The sequence below is a fragment of the Exophiala viscosa genome, assembly GCF_022695815.1.
Source record: "Exophiala viscosa unplaced genomic scaffold EDD37scaffold_4, whole genome shotgun sequence".
Classification (NCBI taxonomy): domain Eukaryota; kingdom Fungi; phylum Ascomycota; class Eurotiomycetes; order Chaetothyriales; family Herpotrichiellaceae; genus Exophiala; species Exophiala viscosa.
The window spans coordinates 1,865,799-1,886,874 of NW_026944356.1; the positions used below are offsets into that span (position 1 = coordinate 1,865,799).

The 21,076-nt window shown below is 52.1% G+C and overlaps 9 protein-coding genes across 9 annotated transcripts; 6 read left to right on the forward strand and 3 right to left on the reverse strand.

Moving 5' to 3' along the window:
• Positions 1-65: 65 nt before the first annotated feature.
• EDD37DRAFT_629397 (uncharacterized protein) lies at positions 66-3,879 on the reverse strand. Its single transcript, XM_062816512.1, has one exon. It carries the CDS (start codon positions 3,466-3,468, stop codon positions 196-198), a length of 3,273 nt encoding a protein of 1,090 aa, XP_062671250.1. The 5' UTR covers positions 3,469-3,879; the 3' UTR covers positions 66-195.
• A 1,479-nt stretch (positions 3,880-5,358) lies between these two features.
• EDD37DRAFT_563041 (natural resistance-associated macrophage protein) lies at positions 5,359-7,126 on the forward strand (the record flags this gene model as incomplete). The annotated part of the gene is made up of 2 exons (XM_062813948.1): positions 5,359-6,009; positions 6,062-7,126. The coding sequence occupies 2 exons, from the start codon at positions 5,359-5,361 to the stop codon at positions 7,124-7,126; spliced, it is 1,716 nt and encodes a 571-aa protein (XP_062671251.1).
• A 27-nt stretch (positions 7,127-7,153) lies between these two features.
• EDD37DRAFT_383462 (uncharacterized protein) lies at positions 7,154-8,033 on the reverse strand. Its single transcript, XM_062812149.1, has one exon. It carries the CDS (start codon positions 7,914-7,916, stop codon positions 7,182-7,184), a length of 735 nt encoding a protein of 244 aa, XP_062671252.1. The 5' UTR covers positions 7,917-8,033; the 3' UTR covers positions 7,154-7,181.
• Positions 8,034-8,376: 343 nt separating this feature from the next.
• EDD37DRAFT_694066 (uncharacterized protein) lies at positions 8,377-8,859 on the forward strand (the record flags this gene model as incomplete). Its single annotated transcript, XM_062820077.1, has 1 exon — positions 8,377-8,859. The coding sequence occupies one exon, from the start codon at positions 8,377-8,379 to the stop codon at positions 8,686-8,688; it is 312 nt and encodes a 103-aa protein (XP_062671253.1). The 3' UTR covers positions 8,689-8,859.
• Positions 8,860-10,631: 1,772 nt separating this feature from the next.
• Positions 10,632-12,073, forward strand: EDD37DRAFT_383473 (aquaporin rerated protein). The gene is made up of 4 exons (XM_062812150.1): positions 10,632-10,680; positions 10,728-11,188; positions 11,247-11,547; positions 11,598-12,073. Exons 2-4 carry the CDS (start codon positions 10,889-10,891, stop codon positions 11,972-11,974), a joined length of 978 nt encoding a protein of 325 aa, XP_062671254.1. The 5' UTR covers positions 10,632-10,680; positions 10,728-10,888; the 3' UTR covers positions 11,975-12,073.
• A 565-nt stretch (positions 12,074-12,638) lies between these two features.
• EDD37DRAFT_680607 (von Willebrand factor type A domain-containing protein) lies at positions 12,639-15,730 on the forward strand (the record flags this gene model as incomplete). The annotated part of the gene is made up of 2 exons (XM_062819726.1): positions 12,639-14,675; positions 14,955-15,730. The coding sequence occupies 2 exons, from the start codon at positions 12,639-12,641 to the stop codon at positions 15,564-15,566; spliced, it is 2,649 nt and encodes an 882-aa protein (XP_062671255.1). The 3' UTR covers positions 15,567-15,730.
• A 158-nt stretch (positions 15,731-15,888) lies between these two features.
• On the reverse strand, positions 15,889-17,308 carry EDD37DRAFT_657594 (2-oxoisovalerate dehydrogenase E1 component, alpha subunit; the record flags this gene model as incomplete). Its single annotated transcript, XM_062818905.1, has 2 exons — positions 15,889-17,119; positions 17,172-17,308. 2 exons carry the CDS (start codon positions 17,306-17,308, stop codon positions 15,889-15,891), a joined length of 1,368 nt encoding a protein of 455 aa, XP_062671256.1.
• Positions 17,309-17,611: 303 nt separating this feature from the next.
• On the forward strand, positions 17,612-18,567 carry EDD37DRAFT_649694 (ubiquinone biosynthesis methyltransferase; the record flags this gene model as incomplete). The annotated part of the gene is made up of 2 exons (XM_062818164.1): positions 17,612-17,789; positions 17,837-18,567. 2 exons carry the CDS (start codon positions 17,612-17,614, stop codon positions 18,565-18,567), a joined length of 909 nt encoding a protein of 302 aa, XP_062671257.1.
• Positions 18,568-19,764: 1,197 nt separating this feature from the next.
• Positions 19,765-21,050, forward strand: EDD37DRAFT_383507 (uncharacterized protein). The gene has a single exon (XM_062812152.1). The coding sequence runs from the start codon at positions 19,978-19,980 to the stop codon at positions 20,863-20,865; it is 888 nt and encodes a 295-aa protein (XP_062671258.1). The 5' UTR covers positions 19,765-19,977; the 3' UTR covers positions 20,866-21,050.
• Positions 21,051-21,076: the final 26 nt, after the last annotated feature.

Sequence of the window (21,076 nt, forward strand, 5' to 3'; positions counted from 1 at the left end):
TAACATCCGCACTAATTATCGTGACCGCTTCATCCATCGACTGCCGACAAACAAAACATCCCGAATCCAACAAGTGCGTACTGTATTCAAATCTATAGGGGTATCATATCGTCGTCCTGTATGTGCTTTTTTCTTCCGAAAACAATATCCCCATACTCGGGATCCAATTCTTCATATATCCTTTATCTCCCATGCTTAAATTCGAACGCCCGCTAGATATTCGCGATCAATAACTTCAGTACCGCTTCCTTCATCGGTTCGCCTCCTCTCAAGAACCCATCTTCCATTTGTATCTTGAGCATAGCTGACGCTTTCTGCCCCACTGCTTGTCCTGCTGTGTTGCCCTTTCCGGCGTTCACCACCAGGAGCCGCTGCAGGTGAGAAGGGCATTTCCTCCTGTGACATGACTGTAACCGGCTCAATCACCTTCTTACGAGGCGTGTTCTGCGTTAGCGTAAGTCTCTCGGCTTCGTCGTCTTCTTCCTCTGACTCCGGTATTCCTGCTGGCGAAGCTCGACCCTGTATAGAAGATGCCATCCTTCCAGCTCCACCATCTCCTTGCGTGAAAGAATGGTTGGAGAAGTGGGCCAGTGGTGAACTGACAGGATGTCCTGCATTTGAGCTGTTGATGCTGGTTGAACTTCCTCCAAAGGTTCTTCCACGAAGCTTCAGCAAGGCACTGAAACTCATATCCTCGTCGTACGAAGGTGAATCAAGCTCCAGTAGCTGCGCAATGCCCGGGCTAGGCAATGAGTGCGCTGAAGCCGGCATACCACCGGGGAGTTGCAAAGACACCACCGAGTTCCGAGTGCTCCATTCACTGCGCTCCGTGATAGGAGTCAGGCTGGGCTCTTGAAAGTTTGCTTTACCACTGTGACTACGTTTCACCCCATTGGAGCCGCGTTCAGCGAAGTAGCCGCCATTGACGAGCTCCGTGCTAGCTTTGTTGTGAGATCGCGCGTAGAATCCAAATTCACGACCATAGAAACCTTCGTCGTCATTCTCCAGAACCTCGGCGTTGGCTTCCGCAATCATTGGGTCATCCTCAAGATCATCGTCAAAGGGGAAACCGTCATCATCTGCGACAGCGGGATTGAAACTATAGCTGAAGTGTCCGTCATCCGAGATCACTCCTGGCTGGCTACTTTCAAGGGCTGACCGTGAAGTACCGTTGGAGATCTGATCGAAACTTACTTTTCGATCGAATTTCCCGTTTGCGGCGGCTTGGTTTGCTGCAAATGCCAGTGCATCATGATAAGCTGCAAGGTTTGTTTCGGTCAGGCCAGTGACCTGGCCGCCGTGTGCTGGGTCGGCCTGGCTCAGCTGACCTGGTTCCTGCGACGATGGATGCGCCTGTCGCGACGGGCCTTGAGTGCTATTGCTTTCTGATGGTTGTGACTTAGCCTCCTCATCGTCAAGCTGATCCAAGACTTCGACCTCGTCATCTGGCCCAGCGGACTGTTTAGCAACTTCAAATTTGCGCGCGTTCTCGGCCGGTATGTCCCGGATCTTGCCAGTCTCGTCATCGAAAATTTGTTCGTCAAATTCTCCGCTTGGTATGTCTACGTTAAGGACATCAAACTCGCCATCGTCAAAGTAGAGGTCCTCGTCGTCAAAAATCTGTCCATAGGGACGCGAGGTGACAGAAGATCGCCTCCCACGTACTTCAGCTGCTGATATCCCGAGGCCACCAAGCATGGGAGCTTTGCTGGCATCGATCGGCTCCTCCTTGCCTTCAATATCAGGGTGGCCATGCTGGAAGGACTCTCTTGAGTTTGCGATTCCGATCGCCAACCCTTCATGGTCCCGGGGTGTTGGCTGAGAAGCATTGTTGGTGCTGGTCGGACTGAATGTCAAAGACTGCGGTGTGAAGTGGAAACCCTGAAGAGACTGCCCCTGCAATTCTGTAATATGGGTTACTGGTGGTGGACCAAGTTCAGCTTCAGGAGCTGCGTATCGTGCCACAAGTGCATTGCTAGGTGGAATATCATCGTCTTCGCCGAAGCCGTCATCTTCATCATAATCTGCATTGACACCAGGGATCTTCTCCTCGAATCCGTCATCTGCATCGAAGTCATAGTCGGCATACTCGTCGTCTTGGCCGGCGCCGCCTTCGGCAGCAGGGTTTCGTGTAGCTTCGTATTGCTTGTGTTTCTCTTCCAGCAACCTTTCCTGGGCTGAAGAGCCGGTCTCTGCTAATTGAAAGCTGAACCTAGACGAGGTGCTGGTCATGTGCTTGGGCAATGCTGCAGGCGGTGGTAGGTCGAGCTTCGGCGAAGGTGTAGACCTGGGCGGTGGTGTGGGTGGCAGAGGTGACTTGTCTCCACGCTGCGATTCGAAGAGGTTATCTTCCTTGTCTTGTGATGAAGCGTTGATGTGGGACTCAGGCTGCGGAATTACAGCTGGCAGCCGCTTCGCGAATGCCGGCACATTGTCCGGGTCTTGAGGGGCATACGCAACGCTAGAGGCATTGAAATTATGCAAGTAGCCAGTTCGGTCTGGCTGTAAGCTTGGACGATCCTCCTCTTGAAAGTGCTCCTTGAACATTGGACTGTGCGATATGTTGGGTGGCCCAGCCGCCGCAGTCTGGGTTCCTGGTGGATCATTGCTGCGGTTGACATCTGATCCGTATCCTGCGCGTAAGCCCGGTGAGTCGAGGGTGCCAACATCATTTTGAGAGTACAGTCTGCGGGTGCGCGGGGCCGAGAAATCGTGCACGACCTTTCCTCTGATACTTGGGTCAAAGTCGGCTGGAAGCGCCGGTACAGACAGCGTGTTAATGCTGAGGTTGATGTCTTCGAGTTTCTGGTTTTGTGATGACCGCCGTCGAGCCAGCAGACTCATTGGGTTCAGTAGATTCAACCTGCTTTTTTTGCCCACATGTCCTTTGACCGAAATCGGCTCGTCATGCGCATAGCGATCGGCCAGTGGCGAAGAAAAGCTGTGGTTGCGGAAGTGAGGGGACGATGGATTATCGCCATATCTGATCGATCGCTCCAGCGACGTCCCTTCTCTGAGGGTATTGGGACTGGAATTGTGAGGCACCGGACTCGGTCTCAACGGCAGTTCCATGGACTGATGAGAAGGCTTCGAGGCGACATTGGGCGAAGGGCTGTTGGGGTCCGCAGCATCGCTTGTCGCTGGACGAACAGCTTCGTCAGATGGACGGAATCGTGGCCGACCAGTCTCCTCGGAGGACCTTTGGAGGTTTCTGGGATCAGCACCCGAGGATCTGACGGGAAGAGGCGCAGTTGACAACGCCTGGAGACGATCGTAGGCAGGAGAGGGCAGAGGCAGCTTGCCCGACGGACTTTCCGACTCATCAGTGCCAGATGCGGCTTCTGCAGGACTCAGAGCGTCGCTATATCTGCCAGAACGATCGACCAATCTTCTCGAGAGAGATGGAGAACTTGGAGAGTTATGATCAGAAATCCGCCTGCGTCGATGCAAAGGCGCATAGTTCGCCATGTTGAAGTTTATCGTGTCCGACGTATTGAGGTCGCCGTGCAGCAGAGGACACTGCGCTCAAGGATGACCATTCTTCGTTGAGTGAGGCTACTACCACTTCCTGCTCATGTCTGAAATGTATGGAGTGCAGAGTATAGTCTGGTCAAGAGGACTGGGTGGGCACTGCCAGATCGTGAATGTTCATGTGCAGTGGTCTAATATTGACGGTCTTCAAGTAGACGTTGTGGGTGTGTTGGTGCTGTAGGAATCGTGTCGGCCTGATCGTATATGAGAGGGAAGAGGCATGTGGAAGATGGTCGTTGCGGTTCTTTTTTGTTGATGTTCCCAAAGAATGGAGACGAAGCGAGTGTCATGACAAGACGTGCGGGATCTTGGAGGTACGTATGCCACGGGGAACGAGCATGTCGCAGGTTGAATTCGTGTACAGCCATAAAACAACCAATGAACTGGGTAAGCAGGTCCCGAGTCGAGCACTCCACCCTGGCGATGGACCCGAAACTTTGGGGGGAAGCTTGCAATGCATGAATTCAACTCTCAGGCCACCTTCAAAAGGATTTCTCCAACTTCCCACGCTGGCAGAGCATTCAAAAGGTCCGCTGCAGGATGCCATCGGATGTCTGATGGTTCCCAGCACGCAATACAGCATCCGTCATAGCAGGCCTGACCAGTTGTGTCCTGCCCACTGGTAAGGCACCCGTCATGTCAATCCCTTCCTTGTCTTCACAATTAGGACAAAGGCGGCAATGGGCTGCTGCTTCGACAAATGCATCGCGCTACCTGGTCGGTCTGGTGACTCATGCCTTGAGTACTCGATACCTCATCGTTTGACCGGCGCGGACGATGTCAAACAGGTAGGAAATATTGTCTAGAGGCTTCGCCGACTTTAGTAGTCATCAACATGGGCATTGGAAGACAACAATGTTCCATTGTTGTGCCATGCAGGTAGGATCGTTGTCTGCGCCAGGCACAAAACAGTGCTTGGTTGATACATCCTGGCCGTGGCTGGCAAAGACAATACGAACAAACGGGCTCGCCCTGAATCATGACTACAGTCCAACTAGGTCACTTGATGAGTACTGAAAAGTCAAGACCATGGAGATCAGCCATTTACGACGATGGTGGCTTTCCTAGCGAAACACCTAGCTAGGGTCCCGGGGCGTTGTTGGATCTCAGCCCCGCGTCAATGAAGTTCTGCCATGGAGTGTACCTGCGAAGTCTTACAGACCCATGAAGGAAAGTCGCGACTGCAAGATTGTTGACCATGGCGGGTATCAAGTACTCTCTCCACGAAGCTGACCCCATGCCCCATATCGCGACTGTCCTCGATTGTCTATGTCCCTCGCCATTTGAATCTTCCTCATGCCTTGTTTACTCAAGCTTGTTCGCAGAAAGGAAATTCAATGGACCATCGCAGCGAGCAATGCATGAAAGATGAACACATTGGGGTTGAGCAGAAGGCAGTCTTCACGCAGTCATAGGTCACAATTCCATTTGATCTCTTCTCTATCTGAATCTGATTGCGCAGCGACAACGTCTGCTCTCAACTCATATCATGTACCCACCTCGTTCCTTTCTCAAGTAATCTCGAGGCTCGGTTTGAATCCTTCCAATTTTCTCGTCAGCCGCAAGCCGCAAAGTCCCCAAAAAAGAAAAATGACGCTGACATTCGATCGGGATCCAATTTGCTGGTGGCAGTGACGCAACCCCCGCACAAACCCTTTTTATGGCGTCGGGAGAAACCGCGACCAGTCTCGACGTCCATCGATCGAGTCTGGCCACCACCAATCTAAACTGACGATGTGAAGGAGGTTTGTCCTCACTTTTCTTCATGAGGTTGTATATGCTTCTTGTCTTTCACGCGACATATTCCTGCCCATCTAAGACACAATCATGAATTGTCCATCGCGGCCAGATGAAATCGAGGGCCATCCAGACTGGAACCAGAGTCCGCACGCCCTCAGCGCGGACCTGACAACCAGGGCCGACCTCAACGGGATCGTCAATCTCAGAGAACAGCGACAGAACAAATCAAGTCTCGACAACAGCGAACAAGAACTGATAGATCTCTTGCCTCTCAATGCACCGGATCCTCCACTGGTCAAACGAAAGACCGCCTCCTCCGTCAAGGTTGAACCAGAAAATCAGCAGCAATCCGGTACCTTGGGAATTCAACAACCCCCTTACCCTCCCCAGCGGAAGACGAATTTGCAAACAGCCTCCGGCCTTCTCAACAAAGCCGTCGTCACGCTCCAAAAGTACGCCAAGTTCGTCGGACCAGGCTTCCTCATCGCCGTGGCATATATCGACCCAGGAAACTATGCGACCGACGTCCAAGCCGGCGCGGCCACGCGCTACCGTCATCTGTTCGTCATTCTACTCTCCAACTTATTCGCCATATTCCTACAGTCTCTCTGCATCAAACTTGGAAGTGTGACCGGCTTGAATCTCGCCGAAAACTGTCGAAAGCACTTACCAAAATGGCTTACCATCATTCTTTATCTTTTCGCTGAGGCGGCAATCATTGCCACCGATATGGCAGAGGTAAGCAGAACAATGCTGTGCATGATATGCTCAAACTGACATCAATGTCCAGGTCATAGGATCGGCAATCGCATTAAATCTGCTTTTGCACATCCCTTTGGTCGCGGGATGTGCCATCACGCTCATCGACGTTTTACTCCTACTTCTTTTCTACAAGCCAGACGGCTCGATGATGCGCCTACGCGTTTTCGAGTACTTTGTCATGGGTCTTGTGCTCGGTGTCATGATCTGCTTTTGCATTCAACTATCTTATATCAGAGACACTTCGGCAGCAGAAGTCTTTAAGGGTTATCTACCCTCAGCCGCAGTGGTTCAAGGCAACGGCATCTATCTTTCCTGCGGCATCATGGGCGCTACAGTCATGCCTCATTCTATCTTCCTTGGTTCCGGAGTTGTCCAGCCTCGCTTGAAGCAATTTGACGAACGAAACGGTCTTATCATGATTCTGGACGAAACGGACGATGATGCCGAAAAGTATCGACCATCAGTCAGCGCCATTCGATCCTGTCTGAAATACTCGGTTGCGGAGCTAGCTTTCTCCCTTTTCACTTTCGCTCTTTTTGTCAACTCCGCGATCCTCATTGTTGCGGGATCATCTTTGTACCCTCAGACTGCGGCGACAGACGCAGATCTGTTTGGCATACACGACCTGCTCAGCAAGAATCTGTCGAAGGCTGCTGGAACTATATTCGCCCTGGCGCTGTTGCTATCAGGGACGTCTGCGGGCATCGTGTGCACAATGGCAGGCCAAATGGTGTCGGAGGGCATGCTTCAATGGACGATCAAGCCTTGGATGCGAAGGCTGATAACACGGTCCATAAGCATTACTCCCAGCATCATCATCGCCGCAGCTGTAGGCAAGGAGGGGTTGAATCAAGCTCTGACAGCCAGCCAAGTCGCCCTCAGCGTCATCCTGCCCTTTGTCACAGTACCGCTTGTATGGTTTACATGTCGAAGCCACATCATGAGTGTGCCGAACGAAGTGGGCGTCCGCGGTGGTGAGCTCGTCAATATGCGCAACGGCTGGGTGGTAGCAACCCTTGCCGTGGTCATTTGGCTGGTCCTCGTCGTGATGAACGTTGCTTTACTTGTTCTGGTTGGCCTGGGAAAGGCCTGAATTCGGTAGCGTTGTTTCCGACAGGCTCTTGATATTCATGTTAAGTTATGTAGCGTTAGGAGCTGGTAGGTGAATTCGATGTATCAACAGTAGCCGCAAGTTTCTTCTTAGCATCTTCACTCAATTTGCCCGCTTCCTGTCTCGTAGATTCGGGCAATTGGCCTAGCATGCCGAGCTTGTCGAAGAACCATGCACGGAACCCATCGAAGGGCGTCCCTTGCCCGTGTGATGGCTCGCAAATAAAGATGAAATATATGAGGGTAAACGTGATAAGCGTATGTTGTAAGATCTTGATACTCTTATTCCAAGCCGGTCTCGCCCACTTGAGGGCTGCTCTGCGGCGGTACGTCTTCTCAAAGTGGAACTGCTGCTTCGGGTCGAGCGTGTTGAAGTCCGGCGGCCACTGCTTGCGCGCCCGGTAGGGGTTGTTGTTCGCGCGGAATGGTGCTGGTTTGTATGTTGGCGTCGGTCGCCAGCCGAAGAGGGACTTGAGCCATGTCCAAGCCGTGAGCTTAGTGCCAGCGAGTTCGGTGGCCGCGAATTTCCGAGCTTGTGGGTGCGCGTAGGTCGGGCGACTGGACGGAAGGGAGTGTGTGAGCGAGGCCGACTGTGCCTCTGCCGCAGGCGATGACGACTGTGTGTTCGCAGGTGTGTGGTTGAAGTTTGATGGTGCGTAGGGTGAAGAGGTGGAGGATTGACGGGTTGTGAGGAGCAGGCGAGATGGGTGGCGATGGCGACAATGCTGCATGAATAGCAGTGCTTGGGACTGCCGTAACGAAGAGGCAGCCATGGTGGGTGTGATGATACGTTCGTCAATTGGAAAAGGTCGTTATGGCTGCGAATATGTCGGAGGAGGATGCGGATGTGGAATGGAGCGGATGTTCACATTATCCGGTTTCCGGAAAACCAGATTCTTTATCAAACATCCGACAAGGTCCAGTTGCAGGTTCCCTTCTAAATTGCAATTGACCCAGATTACAACTTTCATTGCTACTTACAAATGATCTGCGGCTATGTCTCCAGGGATCTAATTCTATTAGAAGTGCAAATTTACTGTCCTGATGACTCTATCTACCACCCGTAACCCTCTACAAGCCGAGAATGTTTCCTGAATCCTCCGTCAACTATCACGCGAGATGTCGTATCAGACAGACTTCGTGAGCGTTGCTTGGGCACTGTAATGGACACGCTATCCCTGCATCCTATACTTTGTGTCCCTTTCGTAGCCTACTTCCATTGTCATCCCCGTCATGCTGTTGTCCGCCAGCTTCCCCCTGCTCTTCTTCCTGCCCCTCTCCAGCATCTCCTTCCCCATCCTCCTCCTACTCTGCCTCTCCAGCTTCCTCGTCTCCTCTCTCCGGATGGCCATGATGGACCAACGCGCCGCGGGAATGCAGGCATGGTGCGCCAGCTATGTGTGGCTTCGAATTATTGGGTTAAAAATATCCAAGCTTACCTATGCCGAACTTGCTTGCTCTATTCTGGTATCCATTGTATGGAATGGTGGATACTTGTCGCTCCTGCTCTCGCCCTTGACCGAAGCACGCTATCAAGTAAGCTGACAATGACAGTCGACTGACAAGGCTTGCCTCAACTGGATTCGAATGAGACAAGGACGATCTCAATGAAGCGGGTTATGTAAGCTGGAGCTGGCAGCCACGGCTTAGGCATTCAATCACGATGCAGAAAACCCGTAGAGAAGCGAGCAGACGCTATTGGCTTGTCCCGGAGCGATTGGAAGATCTGCTAATCCTCGACTTTGTCACGTTTGTTCGCGGGAGCTGTGACTGGGGAGATGACCCTTTTGCGCCTTGTCGCCCTTCGTCTCGAGGGGTACAAAGCATGAGCCTCTAGGCCATGTTAATTGCGACAATTAGCATCCCAGCCAGTCCATAAAGCTGTCTTCGTCCATGTTCCGCGGGTCAACCAACATGTGAGTCGCACAGGCTGTTTGTGATTGGCTCAGGAGGTTGAACAGAGTATGCGGTCGCCCAAGCCGTAATGCACACAAAACGGTCACAGCTATGATCTTCACGCGCATGGGTCATTCGGGGAAGACACCCATGCATACCATCGTTGCCACTCATTTTCAAGATCAACGATACCAATGTCAAAGCTGCCCAAAAACCTCTGAGCTTTCTAGCTGTCCAAAAGACGGGGTTGACAGGATGTAGCGATAGATGGACCCTGGGTTTCCTTCGAATAGAGACTCCTGGGTGGACTTCGAAATCGTGCAATGCTGCAAGTCAATGACCATGAGAACAGGTCAATCCCGTCTCACTGAGAAGCGTGCGACAGATTCATCGCAAGAAGTGTGCCCAATGACAACCCCGACGACTGAAAGCATCAGACATACTGGCGCATGACCTCGCGTGCGGAATATGCTCCTTAAACCGCAAAGATTCAACGAGTGTGGAAAACGTGTGGCACGTCAGACAAACGGCTGCATCGAAGACGAGCTTGAGCAAGATTGTGCATGCGTGTCTGACAAGGCCAGCGGTAACCTCAACAGATGGCTGAAACACGACCAATGTTTGCAAAGGGCGTCTCTGGGATCAAGGAGACTGTCGGACCGAGGGCCACGTGAACTTCGAAAGTGGGAGGAACCGATTCAGAAAAGCCTGTCGCTAATAGCGATCCCAAGGGAAGACGAGTTGAAGAGCCTCAGTTCGGCGTACTCTTTAAGTCCCCACTGCGGAGCATGTGGCACTCAATAACTGCAGGCTGTCACAGACCACGAGTGAGAGGTTGTTCAGCATTGCTTTTCAACGAGGGGGGAGGATGAGACTATACAGCTAGTTCGTACTACGCAGGCCTGAGTAGGACTACCGGCCAGCAATGGATGCGGCGACGCGTACGTATCGTACAATAGGCCACCACTGATCATGGGGCAAGGCTCCGCGCTCTACCTGCATTTCGGCATATTCGGCGAGGGGACGTTACTGCAAATCAGACTGCTCACAGGTGGCAATTGATAAGGCTGTCAGATGAAAGAGTATGCACCACTTGCTGATGCGCAGCTTCTAACCATGAATCACGTTCAAGGAGGCTCCAATACGGGATAGATCACGACCATCATACTGCGACTGCAAGCTTATAAGCGGCTATCTGTCACGATCTACCGTTTATAGGCTCGCTAGAAACGATTTTCCGTTCTCGCCTGCCAATAGAATGCTATGCATTGACAAACAGCCAATCTCAGACCCTTTCCATATCTCTCGAGCGGCAGATTCCGTCACTGCACAATGTCGAACATACCACATTACCTAGGTATGCATGGCCTCATCTCTTGTAATTGTGGTGATACGGTGCAATGCCGGCCATGCCTATCTCAACGGGCAACAACTGACAGATGGGCGGTGACCTTTTTCATACGATGACGCGCAATGTGCCCCGGGCAATTCAGTGACACCAGCATCACCTGGCTCTGCAGTTCGCGCCATACGCTTTGATCTTCGTGCTTCATTGCTGAAGTCGGCCCGAGATGCCTCAAAGCGACCGCACTGAGCGAGTTGTACGCTTGGTGTGCAGACTTGTACACAACGTGTTGCTCGGTGAGCGGGGTTCGTCTGCAATGGTCCGACACAGCAACTAATGATAGGTTTGCTTTGACGGTGGAGAGCTCATGGGTGACCTTCAACGGCACTCGAGATCAACTATAAAACGGAACATCTCTCGCAAGTCGGTTCTTGCTTGTCAAACCATACTTCAAGTTTTCTTTTCTGTTCTTCAGCCTTGGTCAAAAATACAAACTCAGCAATCATGGGCAGGCCTCATCTTCCTGGTGTCTGGTACCTCAAAACTGGGGCTTTCATGGGAATACTCCCCGATCGACACAGGAATCACACAGTTGCTTTCCTGTCGGAGCTCGCAGGCACCTTTTTGTTCTTGTTTTTTGCTCTGTCTATCGTCCAGGTCGTGCACACTCCACCACCAACGGGTGGTAGTGGCTCTCCACCAGACGTCCTAGGGATCTACCTGATCTCGGTCGGGTTTGGAACCTCAGTGGCTGTGAATGTGTGGTTGTTTTATAGAGTGTCTGGAGGAATGTTCAACCCGGCAGTAAGTATTGATTCGACTTCTGCGTCTCTTCCCAATGCTGAATTTCAACTTTCACCAGGTCACCTTTACACTTTTCCTCATCGGTGCTGTGCCAGCGGGACGTGCGGTGGTTGTGATTGCAGCTCAGATCATCGGAGCGATCGCGGCATCCGCTGTGGTATCTGGCCTGTTTCCAGGTCCTATGGTGGTGAACTGCAGACTTGGTGGCGACACGTCAATCGCTCGTGGACTCTTCATTGAGATGTTCTGCACAACACAACTTGTGTTTACTGTTATCATGCTGGCCGCAGTCAAGCACAAGGCCACCTATCTTGCACCCCTTGGAATCGGACTTGCGCTGTTTATTGGCAATATGTGCAGTATGCTTGTGCATGCATCTCAGACATAGACTTCACTGACATTACGGCAGGTGTCTACTATTCTGGTGCTGGCATCAACCCTGCTCGAGCTTTTGGTCCTGACGTCGTGAACCACAGCTTCCCAGGCTACCATTGGATCTACTGGGTTGGCCCCTTACTAGGCTCTCTGCTTGCAGCATTCTTCTACTACCTCCTCGAAGCTTTCGATTGGAGAAGTGCCAACCCTGGTCAGGATTTTGACGATCTGGAAACTCAAATGATCACACCAGAGAAGAAAACAGATCGTCCAAACGTTGCACATGGCGCATTGCATGGTAACCTTCCCGGTGCCAATGCTGAGAAAGAAAGAGGCACAGGGGTTCCTTCGCTCGAGGGGCTCAATGGGCTGCGACCATCGAAGAGCACGCAAGATACTCAGCCTGAGTAGATATGGTTTCCAAAGACTTGCGGGTCATGGCGATTTGGGGCAGGCCACCTTGTCGACAGAGGCTGACAAGGCCCATATCGCCTCCAGCCTTGTAGGGTGCGCACTGCGGACACATACTCAGCAGACTAATCTTCGCATTCTTTATATATATTTAATAGTTTCCGGTAGTAACTTATAATATGCTTGAATCCTGTGCATCACTCTGATCGCATATCCGATCCTGGTGAGGAATCTTGACTAAACTGCTGCCAACCGGAAACAACCACAAAGATAGTGGTCGCATCTGCACGTATTTCCAACGTCGATGGCAGACATGGCAAGAAAGTCGGGCACCTGGAAAGGGAACTGTGAGTCACCTTGGCAAGACTGAAACTCTTGAGTCTTGACAAGACTTACAAGTGTGCAATCTGTCCCAGACTAATTGCGGGGAAGGCATTTGGCGCATTGGGTTCTTGAAATATCATTGGTTGCTCTGCCGTGTCCCTTCCTTTTTCGGCAACCCTACTTCTGCCTTGCGGCTGCCTGCTTCAAGTATTTGATCACTGTGTGCCTGAAGACATTTAAAGCGGTACCTCTCCTCCCTATGCTTTCCGAACATACTCAGCTGTATCTGGTACAACTTCTGATTAGGATACCCATGATGAGAACTACAGAAAGGCCAAGGATGTCGAAATATTCCAAGTACCAAAATCCTTGTGGCTGTTGGTATCCTATCCGTATCGAGAACAACAACAACCATTCGGTGGAGAGGCGATACCTTCCTCAAGTTCAACTGTCGTCATCGACAGACATTCTGACAGTCACCTCACGCACAACGCTCAAGCAGACCTTCTTCAATCCAGAGGACAAGAAGCTCGAAGAGGTCCACTACACCTTCCCACTTTACGATGGAGTCAGCATTGCACATTTCACCTGCACTATTGGTGCAAAGACTATCGTCGGCGTGGTGAAAGAAAAGCAGCAGGCCAAGGCTGAGTATCAAGAAGCCGTTGCCCGAGGGGAAACAGCTGGACTCCTCGAACAACTCTCAGAAGCATCCGACGTCTTCACCACCTCGCTTGGAAACATCCCACCCATGGAGAAAGTGCTCGTCGAGATTGTCTACCTTGGTGAACTTAAATATGATGCAGAAATGGACGGGTCACGGTTCACCATACCCACAAGTATAGCTCCGCGCTACGGCACTCAAAATGCAGACACGCTCAACCGATTCAATGCCATCAGCAGGGGCGGTATCTCAATAACGGTCAACGTGAGGCTCGAAGAAGGCTCGATCATTCGTGGCATCCAGTCACCGAGTCATCCCATCGCAGTGACAATGGGCCGAACCGTCGATACGAACGAGGATGACTTCGACAACAAAAACGCATCAGCGACATTGACCCTCGGCTCGACTGAACTCGATAAAGACTTTATTGTTGTTGTCCTAGCCAAAGGCGTCGACACACCTCGTGCCCTGTTAGAAACCCATCCCACAATCCCGAATCAACGAGCAATCATGACAACACTGGTACCAAAATTCAATATTCCCAACATTTCCCCAGAAATCGTCTTCGTTGTCGATCGAAGTGGGAGTATGAACGGCAAGATCCCCATGGTAGTCGCTGCCATGAGTGTGTTTCTGAAGTCGTTGCCCGTGGGGGTCAAGTTCAATATCTGCTCCTTTGGTTCGCACCATTCGTTCTTGTTCAAAAGGAGCCAGACATACGACCAGTCCAGTTTAAACGAGGCCCAGAAACACCTTGAGAATTTTGATGCAAATTACGGTGGGACGGAGGTGCTTCAGCCCATCAAAGCCTCCGTCGAAAACCGCTACAATGATCTTCCGCTCGAGGTCATGCTCCTGACCGATGGTCAAGTCTGGAATCAGCAAGAACTATTCGACTTCGTGGGCGAAACGGAAAATGCCCGGTTCTTCACATTAGGCGTTGGTGATGGTGCTTCATCCGCCCTGGTTGAAGGCATCGCTCGTGCAGGCCATGGGTTTTCTCAATTTGTTGGTGAGAACGAGAAGATCGATAAGCGAGTCGTCCGAATGCTGAAGGCTGCACTGACTCCTCATATCTCCGATTATACCCTCACAGTTCAGTACGACAAAGAGTCGGTTTCACTCGAGGAGGACTTCGAAATGGTCGAGGCCACTGAGAGTGCCGGCAAGTCCGTAGTCACCCACCTCAAGAAGCCTGCGGCCAAAAAGGTAATATCACTCTTCAACGCTGAGACCACGGAGGAACCGACGAATCCGCCAGCAGGTCGTTACGACCATCTCCCCGATATTCCTATTCCCAAGGCCCTGCAGGCACCACACAGGATTCCGGCTTTGTTTCCGTTTAGTCGTACCACAGTTTACCTCGTTCTGGGACGAGAGGGCCCTCAGAGTGTTCCACGGCTCGTCACACTCAAGGCCACCAGCAGCCATGGACCTTTGGAATTGGCGATACCTGTTCAGGATGTCGGTACTGGCCAGACTATCCACCAACTCGCCGCGAAGAAGGCCATGCATGAGCTCGAACAAGGTCGAGGCTGGATTCATGAGGCTCGCGACGCTCAACATCAACTTATCAAAACAGCTCAGGAGGGCAAGTGGGATCTCATCGTTGAACGTGAAGCCGTCAGACTGGGCGTCCAATTCCAAATTGCTGGGAGGTGGTGCTCCTTTATGGCAGTTGAAAAGGAAGGCGGGAACGAAATTGCTGCTCCCGTGCTGTTCGCCGAATCGGAGTTCGGTGCATCCAGCTCTGCTCCGCCGGCCGTGCCGGCGGCAGTGCCTGGTCTGCCCCAAGGCCTTTCTGCGATCTCTCAGGCGGCATACATTGGACTCATTAAAGGATTGGGAAAGGTAGACTGTAGGTTTGTCCCAAAAACTACCACTCGGCTCCCCAGTGTCAAGACCGATACAGGCTCGGAGACTTCTACAGTAGACCAGACGGCTACCAGCCTCGCTTCTCCTGATGGCGCTGCCTCATCTCTTCTGGCCAAGCCTCCTGATTTGGAACCGTCTGCTGACTTTCCTGGCACAGGTAGCGAGGCGAAAAAGCGTCGCAGATATCCACAGCAGGCTCAGTCCTTTCACTCTGCTCCGGTTCGTCGGCAACTAGCGAGCCAGCCTACTCAGCAGATGATGAGTCCGCCGCTTGGAGCACCTGGCAGCGTGAGTCGGTGCAGAAAGAGGACTGCCGGGTATGCATGCCGAAGCTCTGGTGCTGCTCACGCAGGTGCGGATAAGTCGTTGCCTTGGGAGGAGGCCGAGGTCAAACCGATGAAGCTCGACACAATGGGCAACTATGTCTCTGTGCTCTCAGACCCGGAGAAAATGCACAAGGTGATAGCGCTGCAGGCATTCGATGGGTCATGGAATATGTCCGACGAGCTTTTCGAGCTACTCGGTGTTCATGAGGGCCAGATGAGAGGCAGTAGTGCGGATGATGTGGCCAACGCCACAGCTCTGGCCATTGCTTGGTTGAAGAACAGAGTCGCCGCTGAGGAGGACGTTTGGGTGATGGTTGTGGAGAAGGCCACTGGCTGGCTGGAAGGAAAACTTGGATCGGAGGAAGCGAAGATGGCCATTGATGAAGCTGTGGGGCTCCTTTGAATGCATTGTTCATGAGTACAAATGCAGGCCCAAGATGTGCAATGGAACTGTATGTATATACGATTGACGGGAGCCTTGGCCATGGTGATCTTGGATGGTTGTATCCTTCGACTCGTGGAACCGTATGTCTTATGCTCTCGGGACTTGCTCCAACAAGCGTGGAAGGTCTGCAAGGAACTCATTAACGTTTGCGTTCGCCAGTAATGCTCAATAGTAGACATAGAAGCCTCCTCGAGGAGAGATACTGACGCTGCTGGATGTGCATTCCCTGCTCAACTCGCAAGCAGGTCTTTTTGAACATAGCTTCCGCCAGTCGCATAGATCAATTCAACCCTTTTATACCGCCCTCGTGTACCGACACATCGTACTCCTTCGGATACTTCTCGATAAGCTCTTTCAACTGCTTTATTTGTTGTTGTGCTTCCGGCGTGATTTCCTCGTATACATCTGTGAACATCTCCTTCAAGGCCGGCTTCTTGACTTTCTCTGCTGCCGAGAATTCTCGCAGCACATCTTTGCGTATCGACGCTCTCGCTTCCTTCTCTTTATCTTCATCCCAAAGTCCCTTCTTTTCCATCCATTTTCGTAACCTTGTGATAGGATTGTCTCTCCGTTTCCACTCCTCGACCTCCCTCTTCGCTCTGTACGCGAAACTGTCGTCGCTCGTACTGTGGTGACTTACTCGGTAACTCATAGCTTCCACGAGAATGGGCTTGCAACCGCCCTCGAGAGCACGCTTCTTGGCCTCGAGCATGACCTCTCGCACGGCAAAGATGTCGTTGCCGTCTACTCTGATTGTGTCGATTCCGTATCCCAAGCCTCGACTGGCGATGCCGTCACCCTTGTATTGCTCAATGCTTGCCGTGGATATAGCGAAACCGTTGTTCCGGCACACGAACACGATCGGACATGACTTTGTGGCGGCGATGTTTAGGGCGGCGTGGAAGTCTCCCTCGCTAGCGGCTCCTTCGCCGAAATAGCACGCGACAATCCTTGGTGGGACATTGGGGTTGATTAGCCTTTGCATTTTCAGCGCGTATGCTGCTCCGGAAGCCTGGGGAATCTGCGTGGCCAAGGGACTGGAGATGGTGTGCACGTTGAGTCTACCGCTGCCGTAGTGTACTGGCATATTTCGGCCCTTGCCGTTGTCATCTTTGTTGGCGAAGAGCTGGCTCATCATTTCCTTGATGGTGAACCCTTTTTGTAGCAGGACGCCTTGTTCGCGGTACTGTAGGAAACATACGTCCTCTGCGGATAGTGCGGAGGCGGACCCCACAGCTATCCCTTCCTCGCCGGCAGAGACCATGTAGAAACTTGTTCGCCCTTGGCGTTGAGCGTCAAACATGATCAGATCGAGGATGCTGACGGTCAGCATGTTTTTGTACCACGTGACGATCTCATCATCGGACGCTGATTGAGGGTCTCTGGTGTTGTCGACAATCTTGCCGTCGGCATCCATGATTCTGTACGTTGGCATCGCGTTCTGTTCGGCTGGATTGTGGAATTTCATTTCAGCCGTAAACCTGCTTTTCAGCGCGCCTGGAAAATGGACTCTAGTATATAGGGTCAGCGACCATGAATGGAGACAAAGTGACGGAAGCGTACGAATCTGATCCAACTTCCTGTGGTGGTCCAGAGGACCATGTATCGCTCGCCCATCTCAACCCCGTCCCGCGGAGTAGGACCCCGTGTCTGGACCGACAGGACGCCGCCAAGGGTCTGATCACTGCGCGCGTTTTCATATTGAATGGTCCTGTACACGGTAGCTCCTTTGATGATTACGCGAGTATCCTACACCATTCTGGTAAGAAGAGAGACGCAACGAAAGAAGAGGGATGTCAGAGCGAGAAGTACCTTAGACAAGGGCCAGGAGACGTCGCGGCTATCCACGGTTCGCGGATAACGGCTATCCCGATCTGCGGGTTCTCCAAGAGCTAAACCTCTTTTGGCGACGACCTTGCTTCTCCAGCAAAAAAGTTCCCGGTCGCGTTCGGAAGTCCTGGTGTTCAGGGCTTGGACCTTTAGGCGCAGCTATGATATCGACCATGTTTCGTCCCGTCAGTCGGCAGGCTGCCTCGCTGAGGAGTGTCCATATCTGCTCCAGGCCTGCCCAGCGATTGTACACCACAACCCAGCACCGAGGACAGCAACTCCCAGGCGAAAATGACCGGACCACGCATTTCGGGTTCGAAACTGTTGCGGAGGCTGAGAAGGCGCAGAGAGGTACGATGTCTTCTGAGGAAGAGAAGGCGAGTGCTAATAATTCCCAGTTGGAGCTGTTTTCTCCTCAGTGGCCTCGTCCTACGATACGATGAACGACCTCATGTCCTTAGGTGTTCACCGTCTATGGAAGGACTACTTCGTTAGAAGCCTCAACCCGGGCAGTCGAACTGACGACAAACCCTGGAATATCCTCGATGTTGCTGGCGGCACGGGTGACATTGCTTTCCGCATGCTGGACCATGCGACCAACGTCAACCTTGATCTCAACACGAAAGTCACAATCGCAGACATCAACCCAGACATGTTGGCTGAAGGGCGGAAAAGATCTCTACAAACACCATACGGAAAGTCGGGAAGATTATCGTTTATGGAAGGAAACGCAGAGTCCATGCCTTCAATTGAAACCAACTCTGTCGATCTTTATACTGTGGCCTTTGGCATTCGAAACTTCACTGACAAAGACGCTGCAATCCGCGAAGCCTTTCGAATCCTCAAACCCGGTGGCGTCTTCGCCTGTCTGGAGTTCAGTCACGTTGACAGCTCCATCTTCAATGCTGTGTACAAGAGATGGAGCTTCGGAGCTATTCCTTTGATCGGCCAGTTAGTCGCCGGAGATCGCGACAGCTATCAATATCTTGTTGAAAGTATTGAACGGTTTCCGACACAAGAAGAGTTCAAGGCTATGATACAGAATGCGGGCTTCATTGCGCCCGGCAAAGGCTATGAAAACCTGACGGGAGGAATTGCCAGCATCCATCGAGGTGTGAAACCGCTATAAATGGACAAGAGCAGAGCTTCCCTGAGCTTACTCTGTCTTTCTTCTCATACATGACGGAGCACTCAACGAGCTGGCCATGGAACCCAGCGGTTGGGCCTTGGACTTGATCGACGTTTCAGCCGCAAGTCCCAACTATCGCCAGCATATCCTACGGATCGTCGAGAATCGGCATTTGCGCCAAGGACCGTGGACAGTGGTCTCGCAAAGACTGGCTTGTGGCAGTCTTCTTCCAGGCAGAGGATGACCTTTGCAGCTTCTTTCCTCACTGGCGCGTACACATCGCCGAAAGCGGTCTTCGGCGTCTTGATCGCACCTTTCAAGGCATAGCCGGAGAGGAAAGTGAATATGTCTGCACCGGGCACAGTGTTTGACCATTGGCCAAAGGCTTCGAAACTTTTCAACCTGGCATGGCTTCACCTTGATTGCCAGTATAGCTAGCTGGATGCTACGGCAGCCTTTTCTTGGAAGGCACGCCCTACTGGGCAGACCTTTGTCTCGGTATGGTACGATGAGAATGGCCTCTAAACGTCGTAGAAGAGAAGGACTTTGGTTGGTAGTCACTCAAGTCAGTGAGTTGGTTTTGGTGAGCTATATATATGAGCTGTGGAGATTGTGCTCGTACGACCATGCTTCTGCTGGCGGAAGACGTGTCTAACAACTCGACCAATGCTTTAGAAAGGCTCGAAGTCATGATAAGACTATTCTTTTCATCGGCGAGTGGAGTATCATTAAAGATGTGCTTGTCATGACCACGTGAAGCGCAGTGCGAGTGTTCTCCATACTGACCCAACAACCCCAGAACCCATCAAAGTCAATGCATGAACGCGTGGCGTTCACGCCTCGGTTCCCACGACCTGTCAAAACCCCGCGATCAAAGACGGCGTCTTTCGAAGCTTTCCACTCTTGCAACTCCCAGCAATTAGAGGCGGGAAAAGGTCGACGGTCATACGTTGAAGGCCTGCTCCTCCTCGAGTGGCTATGCATCACACGACTCGGTCTGACGGGCCGACCTTGAGTATGGTACCATCGGTAATGTTATTCTTGGGTGGTTACTTTTGCCGGAGGGGTCCGACGGCCATTGACAAGGTAGCTGACCTACCTCCAACCTCATTGATGGCGCAAACATACAATACGACATTCATCCGGCCTGCCTTTAGACTACGGCGTCTTTCCTTCTTCTACATTCTTCGTACAGATATTGATATCTAGATATATCTCGTTATCGTTGCCGTTAACGACAAACCTTGAGCATCACCGAGATATCCAGATGCTGTAATCAAGAACCTGTCACATCTTCTGTGCTTACACATTGTATCTGGTCCATATCGTCCCCCAGATTTCTGTGAACACGCCACTATAATTTGGTCCGGACACGAGGTTTCCTATACTGATCTTACCGCACACCGCATCATGGGTTGCGGCGGCTCCAAATTGAAAGGAGACGACGTGCCCAACGTGAACAGCCAGCCCGTCCCTGTCAACCAACCGTTAAAGAAAGTCAACACCAATTTCTCGACCATCGACTACGACCAGAACGTCCAGGCTCAGCACCGACGACTAACCGAATATGCGCCGCACGAGACAGCCAGGGCGCCATCGCTAAAGCACGACATGCCCGTCTCAGCGACCGAGCAGCAACAGAACCAGGAATCATCATTTGCGACAGAGACGTTCGGAGCTGATGGTACCGGAGGCGTCGGAAGCACTCCCGCCGCTGGCTATCCTCACGACGGGCTAGGCTCACAGGCCGGCTTGCAGAGGGGTGGTAACCCTAATGACAACGGCGCGGCATTGAAACCCTATCAGACCAACGATCCTACGGACTGGGATAGAGACAGGGAGAACGGCCAGCTCCAATCTCAGCGCCATGACGCTCATCATCATCCAAGCACTACTGGCATGGGAGACCGTGATGGCGACCGCGATCCGACCTCATTACGCGCAAAGGACGAGTTCGCGGAGGAAAATGATCCTGCCAATCAAAGACATGGGCACCATGATCTTAACGGTGACCGTGGTGTCGATGGCGAGCAGAACCATGACGGAGCCGCCGTCGCCGCAGACTTTGATGACGATGACGACGAAAACAAAAAGTCCTGGCTCGGCCAGAAGTACGCTTCGTTCCAATCGGCTAAACAGGGCACGGGCGTCTCAGACGACGACCTGAAAACCTACACGGGCAAGGACCGGGCAGAGTTTGACGACTGGGCTGCGAATCAGCCTGGCGTTGGTGGGCGGCAGGCTTCGGGAGTGGCAGGATCGCATGGAGCGTATGTTGCGCCTTATGCTCCGAATTGAGGTATACACCTGTGTCTAGCTGGAAGCGTTAATTGACAATCTCGGGAAATGGAAGGAGGGGCATGTAATATCATTCTGGCCATCGAGGGCGTACGTTTGGAATCATCGTCTTTACGGGAGTAAATGAGTATATATATGGAGATCTAGCTCAGTGGGAAAAGCACGGATGGTTGAACAATGCTGACTGCAGAACAAGTGATATTCAAATCAT

Coding starts and splice junctions, on each gene's coding strand:
- EDD37DRAFT_629397 (XM_062816512.1), bottom strand. CDS start 3,468: ATGGCGAACTATGCGCCTTTGCATCGACGCAGGCGGATTTCTGATCAT.
- EDD37DRAFT_383473 (XM_062812150.1), top strand. CDS start 10,889: ATGGGCAGGCCTCATCTTCCTGGTGTCTGGTACCTCAAAACTGGGGCT. Junction 11,189..11,246: donor GAGGAATGTTCAACCCGGCA/GTAAGTATTGAT, acceptor AACTTTCACCAG/GTCACCTTTACACTTTTCCT. Junction 11,548..11,597: donor GTTTATTGGCAATATGTGCA/GTATGCTTGTGC, acceptor ACATTACGGCAG/GTGTCTACTATTCTGGTGCT.
- EDD37DRAFT_383507 (XM_062812152.1), top strand. CDS start 19,978: ATGGGTTGCGGCGGCTCCAAATTGAAAGGAGACGACGTGCCCAACGTG.
- EDD37DRAFT_383462 (XM_062812149.1), bottom strand. CDS start 7,916: ATGGCTGCCTCTTCGTTACGGCAGTCCCAAGCACTGCTATTCATGCAG.